The sequence below is a fragment of the Convolutriloba macropyga genome, chromosome 4, assembly GCF_964194025.1.
Source record: "Convolutriloba macropyga chromosome 4, txConMacr16.3, whole genome shotgun sequence".
In the NCBI taxonomy this organism is placed as follows: domain Eukaryota; kingdom Metazoa; phylum Xenacoelomorpha; order Acoela; family Convolutidae; genus Convolutriloba; species Convolutriloba macropyga.
Genome location: NC_134471.1, coordinates 26,337,461 through 26,348,328, shown reverse-complemented (window position 1 = coordinate 26,348,328; position 10,868 = coordinate 26,337,461). Strand labels below are relative to the sequence as shown.

Below are 10,868 nucleotides of genomic sequence, written 5' to 3'. Positions count from 1 at the left end.
TATTATCAGTGTATCAAAAGATCAATTGCGGATACCCTACCACCAAAAAAAAATCTGTCTTTTTTCTTACCTCCAAATAGAAAAGATCTGCGACTGTGATCTGAGCATCTAAAAAGTCCTCGTAAGTAGCAAAGTCAGAGATCATCGTATCGCCTCCCAGATTCTCTTCCTCCATTTCTAGTCCTTCTTTTTCTGTCTGGTCTGTGACTACAATTTAAAATAAAGTTTGGTATAAAACGAAGAAAAAATTGGTTTTTTTGCAGGGAACTTTGTGCTATAAAAGCTCTGCGAAAATTGTTGAGTAAAATTAAACGTTGAAAGTTGTGCTCTGTTGTACCTGTAACGCTCCGAACTTTCTATTTTCTTTTTAAATATGGCTGTATGTAATTGCAACTCTTCAAAATGCTTTGAATAATTTATAAAACGACCAGCATCGTTGCATCAAAATTGACAAAATCTCACGTGCTGGTAATTCGTACCAAAACAATATGCATATATTTATACCTGGAAAGCGTAATTTTCCTTCAGCTAAGCACGCGCGAACAAATGCTACAAAATATCTCTCGAATTTTTTGTTTTCGCTCTGAAAATAATCTGCTCGGCTGAAGATTTGGTGTGTAATACACTTAATATACAATGAAAGGTACAAAAACGCTGCAGTACTGTTGTATGTAGTTGTATTTGAACCGTAGGGGGATTAATGCGTTTTGGTTTTAGTTCTGGCGCAGCTGCGAAAACGCACGTGTAATTATTATTTCTCGCTTTTGCGGTCTTTCTTCTTGTAGCTTATATTAATATTAACAAGCGAATGCCGGGTGAAAAACGTTAATACCATTAATGAAAAATTGTGATGGCATAATTGTGGAAAATTCATACCAAAATTCGGCGCCTAAAATTTTGATCGATTTCCGCTATTTCTGTTCTTTGGCTTCATGGTTGAATGATTTGAAATTTAATTGATGTGTTTGTTTATTATTACAAATCAACAAATTTAAGGTGCACTTTCCGTGATTGCTTTAAGCTATCTGGCTTTTATGTTTTCTGTTGTTTTTTCTGTTGAGATCAGATGAGAATTATCGCTTTCAAGATTGGAACAACCCTTTCTTGAAACAAGTTGCAATAATAGACTCCAGCTATTGTATTTTTGTTATCTACCAAATCTGATCATTTAGTTAAAAAAAACTTGGCAAAAAAATTTTCTGCTCCCAATCTTTTCCTCCAGGTTTTTATTATCTGATATCTGCTGTCAGTTCAAATTTTCATTTTTTAATTTGCAGTTATTTCTAATTGGTAACGGCAAAATTTTTATCGTTGAGACAAAATTTCTTCACATCCAGCTTTTTTCTGAAACGTTTTATTGGTTCGAAAACAGTGCGAATTAATTCCAAATAATCAAAATTTGAGCCTTCAAACAGTTTCTTTAATATTGAGTTAGTAGTTATAACTACCATTATAACATGGTTTTTGCCCGGTCGAAGTTGACCCCACTGGAGCGGATTGGGGGTCCTGATTATGACACTGATGACGACACGGAGTCCGAAGCGGGTTCCACAGCTGGGGGGTATGAGAGTGACCCCTCGGGGGAGAGGGGCGACCTGTCATCAAGGAGGCGACGCAAACCTTTAACATATGCCGAATTCTTAAGGTAATCAATTTATCGATGTGAACATTCTGATGTCGACATTCTGATTAAGAGGGTCTTATGATTCACCTTGCTCAGAGACAACAAATAAAGCAAATATATCATCAAGATCCAGTTAAGTACACCTAAAAGCTGAAGAAATGGCTCAAAGTTCAGGTCAATTTGCAGTCTTGAGTTTCATTATATATTTTCTTAAACCAGACAAAATCAAACTACAAATTTGATGCAAATTGTTAAAACGATCTACTTTTCATTGATTATAAAAGTATGTACAGCAATGTACTTTTGATTTAAAAAAATTAAGCATGCTCAAAATTTGCCGAAAGGGATATTCTAGAACCTGGTAGCAAATAAAAAGCTCGCAATATTTTCTGTTGGAAATTTTTTCCATAAAATTCTGGGTATTTTGATCATTTTTTGTTAGGAATTAAAATACGCAAGAAAAGCAGAAAGAAAAAATTCAACTTTTCATATTAGGAACACAACTCATTTCTTAAATGTCACGATCAGCTTTTTAATTAGCTTTTGTAGGTAAAAACAAAGCAAGGAGACTCGGTAATGTGCGTTTGCACATAATGTTCCGACCCAGCTCAACCACATTTTTGACTTAATTGCCTATTAGATGAGGAAGAGATAGGAAACTTTCAAGAATTCATAAACTGTTCAAAACTAATTGATGTATTCAAAAAATCGCAAAAAAATTACAAAAATAAGCAAAATAAAGAATTCCTCATTAGAGGAGCGATGATACCTGCCATTACAGAAAAAAAGAGTCAAGACAAAAAACAAAATCAAATGAAAACAATTAACATTGATTACAACCAAAACTCAATTTATACCTCAATAGGAAGCCCTTGAGACTTGTCATTATTCAAAATGTTATGCGACCACAAAAAGAACAAATACATGCAAAATCAAACAGTCACTTATGTTTAGCGAGAAAATGGAGTCGATGCCTTTAAAATCATAATCTATTGATCATAAAAAAACTAAATATGGCCAATTGCGCCTTCTTTAAACGCCACTTATGTGTCATATGACTTGTGCTTAATGCGACCATCTGACAAGACAGAAAAGTTACCTTTAAACTTGAAAATGTCGCAGAATATATAAAGGTTATGAAAACTTGTAGTATCAAGGCGAAAAAACAGTTTTTCTAATGATGAAAGAGCAAACAAAACTGATTCATGTAAAAAATGACTTGTCGAGACCGCGCTACAATGTGAAAAAAATGTGATAAAAATTGGCAAAATATAAAAAACAATAATTTCTTTTGAAAACGAATTTATTAAAATCCTAAATCATAACAAGCGAAAGTGTTCAACTAAGAAATTTTTTTAGATGAACATTTTAGTGCTTGGGAATCCAATTATCAACTCATTAGTGTGTTTAAGTCAAAAGAAGACCAAATAGATAGCAACGAGCACAGGTAGACTTCAAATTAGAAACAATTTTACTTAAACAGAGTAATAAAGGTTAACAACTACTCTTTTCGCTGAAATTTTAATGTACGTTGGGCTTCATTTGCACTTAAATTTGATCTATCACTATGTGATTTTTGCTTTGATATAATTCTGGTATTTCTTTAAAATAAAGAAAAGCTATAACAGTATCTTAGACGTGAACTGTCCTTTTTCTGCTTTTTGTCCCTTAAAACAAATTGTTCCAAATGATGAATTTGATGATGAATAAATTATGAATTTTGGATAGTTGTCAGGTTGTTTGATTGAAAATCCATTAGGTATCAGCTGAAGAATTCGATTAGATAGCGAAGTAGACTTTTGATTGATTACTCTCTATCATAAGACTGCAAAAAGAACAACCTATGCTGGTAAAACATAAGAACTCAATAAGCATTTACTTCAAGTTCGTGGGAGACAAACTATGAGCTTTACTCAGAAGACAAAAAAAATTAAATTGGTTCTCGTTTGATCATGAATGGAACCTCTCAGTGACTGAACCTCTAAATGGAAGGTTGATAGGCCGGATGAAAAAATGCACGAAACATTTTACAAAGTACAGAGTTTAAATACGATCCGGATACTTTTTCATTGCAAAAGGACTTGTTATCGCTGCTCAGCTAATTAATAACGTTATTGTACCGAGTAATTGTGTAATAGATATGTTGGCAGACGGTAATATTAATATATCAAATATAAGTTATGTATTTTTGATAAATATCACTTTAAAATAGATAAAGTCCGCCAAATTGTTAGTTCAGGAATATTTTGTTAAGAAACGGAGATAAAAACAACCATCATCTGGATGAACAAGAACTATTTCGTCATTTTTTTGTCTCTTTGGACAATTTGGTCAAATTGGACTAAAGAAGCATATTTGATGCCATTTTCAAGAAAAAGAAAACATGAAAAATCTGCCGAATTTCTCAAATATTAGCCCAAATTTTAGTCAAAAGTGTTGTTCTGAACAGTTCAGCAACTCTTTTATCGTCAAAAGCTACAACCAATGACACTCTTTATCAATTTCATCGTTTTTTGTAGTAAAATTAATTAAATGTTTATGCAAATGCTGTGAAAATGCAAACAAAAATACATAAGTGAGGCTAACGTTCAAAAAACCTCAAAACTGCCTTCTTAATTCCTCTCAAAAATTGAAAATAAAAGAGAACCCTTGTTAATTTAATATTCTACGTTTTGGCAAGCTTTCCAATGTTGAACTTCAGAACTATGAATATATCGATCGGCTAAAATTGACTAAACAATAAATAACGAGTTTGGAATATAGTTTCTCCCCCAATAAAGTGGGCCGGAACAATCACAAGTTTCTCGATTGGTTCAAATTTTGAACTTTAATTTGCCAGCCCCAAAAATTGTTATACAGAACAATCTTTTATAGCATTTTAATCTCAGGTATTATATGAGCTCGCAAACTCTTAAAACGTTTTCTTTTGCTTTCTTCCCTTCCGGAATTTCCCGCTAACTTGCAAATAGTATGCGTTTGAACAAATTTTGGATCTTTTCAAAAATTGTCAATTTTTGTTAACGAAGCGCGCCCACTGACCCGCCAGTTGGAAATTTATTTCGCTTTATATTCCAATTTGGCTGATTGTGACTGCATGGCCTCTTTTGTTCTCTTCAGTTTAACATAGTATGCGTATACGTTGATATTTAGCAGTCGGCTCTGATTGGTTAATAAATTGCCCAACCCCCCCTTGGAAACGTGGGGTAATTGTTCGAAAGATCCCAAATTTCAAATTAAAAAAGATTTTAAGAATTAAAAATTCCTCCTATTTAAACAATAACTGTCATAGCAATCTCAATTTGTTTTTCTCCCTTGTTTCAGAAATTTCAGATTTTTTCCCTTGTTTCAGAAATTTCAGATAAGCTAGATTTTCACAAATATTAAGCTTTGATTGCATTGTGCAAAAGCGTATTCTTCGCACATAGAACATACTCTGCTGTTTATTGAATGCATCAAACATAATTAATTTCAACGGAAAGCTTTCAAGTTTGTTTTTCATAATCATGATCATTGTGCTGGTGGAATGTTTTATATAACTTCTTTTGTTTGAAATGGGATGGTTGATATTTTGTTCCCTGTATTGCTCTTCCTACAAATTGTTGAGGTTTATCACTTGAGGACACAAATTTACAGAAAAGTTGATACGGAGAACTATCAACTGTGTTTGGGTTGATAGTTTAGGTGACAAGTTTGTATGATAGCTCAAAATGTCTGCTCTTGAAGAGAACGATTTAAAATTTAGATTGAAGATGATTACTATATTCTAATCTCCACGTAAAAATATATCTAAATACAAAATGATCAACTAAAAAATCCTTCGATGTTGCAAAATAACAGATTTTGATACCGCGACATAATTATTCATCTTTTTTCGTTTTTATCGGTCTGTAAAATTGATTTATTCATAAGTTTCATTATAGTAAATCTAAACGGTTGTTTTAAATAAAAAATTTTCTGTGTTTTAGAGGTGTCACTAAATTTTAATCTGATAAAACTGTACAACTTTGAACAGACAGAAAATTAATTAGTTACGAATTAAACCTGAGTTGAAATCAATTCAAACCTCGCATTGCATATTTCAAGATTTTATCACTTTAGAGTTTAATCAAAAAGCTGTTTCTCTTCAAAGCATTATTTTTTGTATGATTGCTTGCTGGAAAAAATAAGAACAAAAAACTATAAGGATGCCGGAAATCAATTTATGTTATGCACGCTTAACAACCATCCATTGTTTTCACTTTTTAACTGTGCTAAAAGCTGTTTTGTAACTGAGAATTTTTGTCAATCGTTTTATTCAATCTTAACTGCAAAAAAGAGAAAATATTTAATGTCGCTATGAACCTGTAAGAATTTCATTTACTCTCAAATTTAATTCGGTTGATTTATCTCTAGATTGTTTCAATCTGCTATTGTAAAATTATGAAATTCTCTGAAACGATGTTTGTAGCAACTATATTAGTTCTGCTGTTTTTTGCAATTCTTCGTGTTACTAACTTTTCGTCGGATATTCTGATTTTTTTTTACTTTTTTTCGTCAAGAACGGGATATGCTCGTAACGGCTGGGTTCCAATGAGGAGACATGAATTTATGGTGTAAAGTGCGGTTCTATAGAGTTTTACCGCCCACTCAACACCTGCCCTTGCCCCACTCACCCCCACTCTACCCTTCCTCCCTTCATCCACCCTACCCCACCTCATTCAACCCAGCACACGACCGTTCACCGCTCATCGTGCAAATTTGATTGAGCATTCTGATGTCGACATTCTGATTAAGAGGGTCTTATGATTCACCTTGCTCAGAGACAACAAATAAAGCAAATATATCATCAAGATCCAGTTAAGTACACCTAAAAGCTGAAGAAATGGCTCAAAGTTCAGGTCAATTTGCAGTCTTGAGTTTCATTATATATTTTCTTAAACCAGACAAAATCAAACTACAAATTTGATGCAAATTCTTAAAACGATCTACTTTTCATTGTTTATAAAAGTATGTACAGCAATGTACTTTTGATTTTAAAAAATTAAGCATGCTCAAAATTTGCCGAAAGGGATATTCTAGAACCTGGTAGCAAATAAAAAGCTCGCAATATTTTCTGTTGGAAATTTTTTCCATAAAATTCTGGGTATTTTGATCATTTTTTGTTAGGAATTAAAATACAGGAATTAATTGCTAGGAATTAAAAAATTCAACTTTTCATATTAGGAACACAACTCATTTCTTAAATGTCACGATCAGCTTTTTAATTAGCCTTTGTAGGTAAAAACAAAGCAAGGAAACTCGGTAATGTGCGTTTGCACATAATGTTCCGACCCAGCTCAACCACATTTTTGACTTAATTGCCTATTAGATGAGGAAGAGATAGGAAGCTTTCAAGAATTCATGAATTGTTCAAAAATAATTGATGTATTCATAAAATCGCAAAAAATTACAAAAATAAGCAAAATAAAGAATTCCTCATTAGAGGAGCGATGATACCTGCCATTACAGAAAAATAGAGTCAAGACAAAAAACAAAATCAGATGAAAACAATTAACATTGATTACAACCAAAACTCAATTTATACCTCAATAGGAAGCCCTTGAGACTTGTCATTATTAAGAATGTTATGCGACCACAAAATGAACAAATACATGCAAAATCAAACAGTCACTTATGTTTAGCGAGAAAATGGAGTCGACGCCTTTAAAATCATAATCTATTGATCATAAAAAAACTAAATATGGCCAATTGCGCATTCTTTAAACGCCACTTATGTGTCATATGACTTGTGCTTAATGCGACCATCGGACAAGACAGAAAAGTTACCTTTAAGCTTGAAAATGTCCAAGAATATATAAAGGTAGTATCAAGGCGAAAAAACAGTTTTTCTAATGATGAAAGAGCAAACAAAACTGAGTCATTTAAAAAAATGACTTGTCGACACCGCGCTACAATGTGAAAAAAATGTGATAAAATTTGGCAAAATATAAAAAACAATAATTTTTTTTGAAAACGAATTTATTAAAATCCTAAATTATAACAAGCGAAAGTGTTCAACTAAGAAATTTTTTAGATGAACATTTTAGTGTTTGGGAATCCAATTATCAACTCATTAGTGTGTTTAAGTCAAAAGACCAAATAGATAGCAACAAGCACAGGTAGACTTCAAATTGCAAACAATTTTACTTAAACAGAGTAATAAAGGTTAAAAACTACTCTTTTCGCCGAAATTTTAATGTACGTTGGGCTTCATTTGCACTTAAATTTGATCTATCACTATGTGAGTTTTGCTTTGATATAATTCTGGTATTTAATTAAAATAAATAAAAGCTATAACAGTATCTTAGACGTGAACTGTCCTTTTTCTGTTTTTTGTCCCTTAAAACAAATTGTTCCAAATGATGAATTTGATGATTAATAAATTATGAATTTTGGATAGTTCTCAGGTTGTTTGATTGAAAATCCATTAGGTATCAGCTGAAGAATTCGATTAGATAGCGAAGTAGACTTTTGATTGGTTAGACTCTATCATAAGACAGCAAAAAGAACAACCTATGCTGGTAAAACATAAGAACTCAATAAGCATTTACTTCAAGTTCGTGGGAGACAAACTATGAGCTTTACTCAGAAGACACTCAAAAAATTAAATTGGTTCTCGTTTGATCATGAATGGAACCTCTCAGTGACTGAACCTCTAAATGGAAGGTTGAAAGGGCGGATGAAAAAATGCAAGAAATATTTTACAAAGTACAGAGTTTAAATACAATCCGGATACTTTTTCATTGCAAAAGGACTTGTTATCGCTGCTCAGCTAATTAATAACGTTATTTTACCAACTAATTGTGTAATAGATATGTTGGCAGACGGTAATATTAATATATCAAATATAAGTTATGTATTTTTGATAAATATCACTTTAAAATAGATAAAGTCCGCCAAATTGTTAGTTCAGGAATATTTTGTTAAGAAACGGAGATAAAAGCAACCATCATCTGGATGAACAAGAACTATTTCGTCAATTTTTTTGTCTCTTTGGACAATTTGGTCAAATTGGACTAAAGAAGCATATTTGGTGCCATTATCAAGAAAAAGAAAATATGAAAAATCTGCCGAATTTCTCAAATATTAGCCCAAATTTTAGTCAAAAGTGTTGTTCTGAACAGTTCAGCAACTCTTTTATCGTCAAAAGCTACAACCAATGACACTCTTTATCAATTTCATCGTTTTTTGTAGTAAAATTAATTAAATGTTTATGCAAATGCTGTGAAAATGCAAACAAAAATACATAAGTGAGGCTAACGTTCAAAAAACCTCAAAACTGCCTTCCTAATTCCTCTCAAAAATTGAAAATAAAAGAGAACCCTTGTTAATTTAATATTCTACGTTTTGGCAAGCTTTCCAATGTTGAACTTCAGAACTATGAATATATCGATCGGCTAAAATTGACTAAACAATAAATAACGAGTTTGGAATATAGTTTCTCCCCCAATAAAGTGGGCCGGAACAATCACAAGTTTCTCGATTGGTTCAAATTTTGAACTTTAATTTGCCAGCCCCAAAAATTGTTATACAGAACAATCTTTTATAGCATTTTAATCTCAGGTATTATATGAGCTCGCAAACTCTTAAAACGTTTTCTTTTGCTTTCTTCCCTTCCGGAATTTCCCGCTAACTTGCAAATAGTATGCGTTTGAACAAATTTTGGATCTTTTCAAAAATTGTCAATTTTTGTTAACGAAGCGCGCCCACTGACCCGCCAGTTGGAAATTTATTTCGCTTTATATTCCAATTTGGCTGATTGTGACTGCATGGCCTCTTTTGTTCTCCTCAGTTTAACATAGTATGCGTATACGTTGATATTTAGCAGTCGGCTCTGATTGGTTAATAAATTGCCCAACCCCCCCCCTTGGAAAAGTGGGGTAATTGTTCGAAAGATCCCAAATTTCAAATTAAAAAAGATTTTAAGAATTAAAAATTCCTCCTATTTAAACAATAACTGTCATAGCAATCTCAATTTGTGCCTCTCATTCAGTTTTTTCCCTTGTTTCAGAAATTTCAGATAAGCTAGATTTTCACAAATATTAAGCTTTGATTGCATTGTGCAAAAGCGTATTCTTCGCACATAGAACATACTCTGCTGTTTATTGAATGCATCAAACATAATTAATTTCAACGGAAAGCTTTCAAGTTTGTTTTTCATAATCATGATCATTGTGCTGGTGGAATGTTTTATATAACTTCTTTTGTTTGAAATGGGATGGTTGATATTTTGTTCCCTGTATTGCTCTTCCTACAAATTGTTGAGGTTTATCACTTGAGGACACAAATTTACAGAAAAGTTGATACGGAGAACTATTTGGGTTGATGGCTTAGGTGACAACTTTGTATGATAGCTCAAAGTGTCTGCTCTAGAAGAGAACAATTTAAAATTTAGAATGAAGATGTTAACTGTATTCTAATCTCCACGTAAAAATATATCTGAATACAAAATTATCAACTAACATATCCTTCGATGTTGCAAAATAACAGATTTTGATATCGCGTCATAATTATTCATCTTTTTTTGTTTTTATCGGTCTGTAAGTTTGATTTATTCACAAGTTTCATTATAGTAAATCTAAACGGTTGTTTTAAATAAAAAATTTTCTGTGTTTTAGAGGTGTCCACTAAATTTTAATCTGATAAAACTGTACAACTTTGAACAGACAGAAAACTCATTAGTTACGAATTAAATCTGAATTGAAATCAATTCAAACCTCGCATTGCATAATTCAAGATTTTATCACTTTAGAGTTTAATCAAAAAGCTGTTTCTCTTCAAAGCATCATTTGTACAATTGCTTGCTGGAAAAAATAAGAACAAAAAACTATAAGGATGAACAAAAAACAAATTATGCACTCCTAACAATCATCCATTGTTTTCACTTTTTAACTGTCGTATAAGCTGTTTTGTAACTGAGAATTTTTGTCAATCTTTTTGTTCAATTTTAACTGCAAAAAAGAGAAAATATTTAATGTCGCTATGAAACTGTAAGAATTTCATTTGCTCTCAAATTTAATTCGGTTGATTGATCTCTAGATTGTTTCAATCTGCTATTGTAAAGTTTTGAAATTCTCTGAAACGATGTTTGTAGCAACTATATTAGTTCTGATGTTTTTTGCAATTCTTCGTGTTACTAACTTTTCGTCGAATATTCTGATTTTTTTTTACTTTCCGTCAAGAACGGGATATGCTCGTAACGCCTGGGTTCCAATGAGGAGGCATG

At 32.2% G+C, this 10,868-nt stretch overlaps 1 protein-coding gene across 1 annotated transcript in view; it reads left to right on the top strand.

Moving 5' to 3' along the window:
• Nucleotides 1–781: 781 nt before the first annotated feature.
• Nucleotides 782–10,868, top strand: part of LOC142337557 (uncharacterized) — a 48,623-nt gene continuing 38,536 nt past the window's right edge. The window contains exon 1 of the mRNA XM_075386872.1: nucleotides 782–1,645. Within this exon, the coding sequence (XP_075242987.1) occupies nucleotides 1,458–1,645 (188 nt within the window). The 5' untranslated portion in view covers nucleotides 782–1,457. The remainder of the gene's footprint in view (nucleotides 1,646–10,868) is intronic.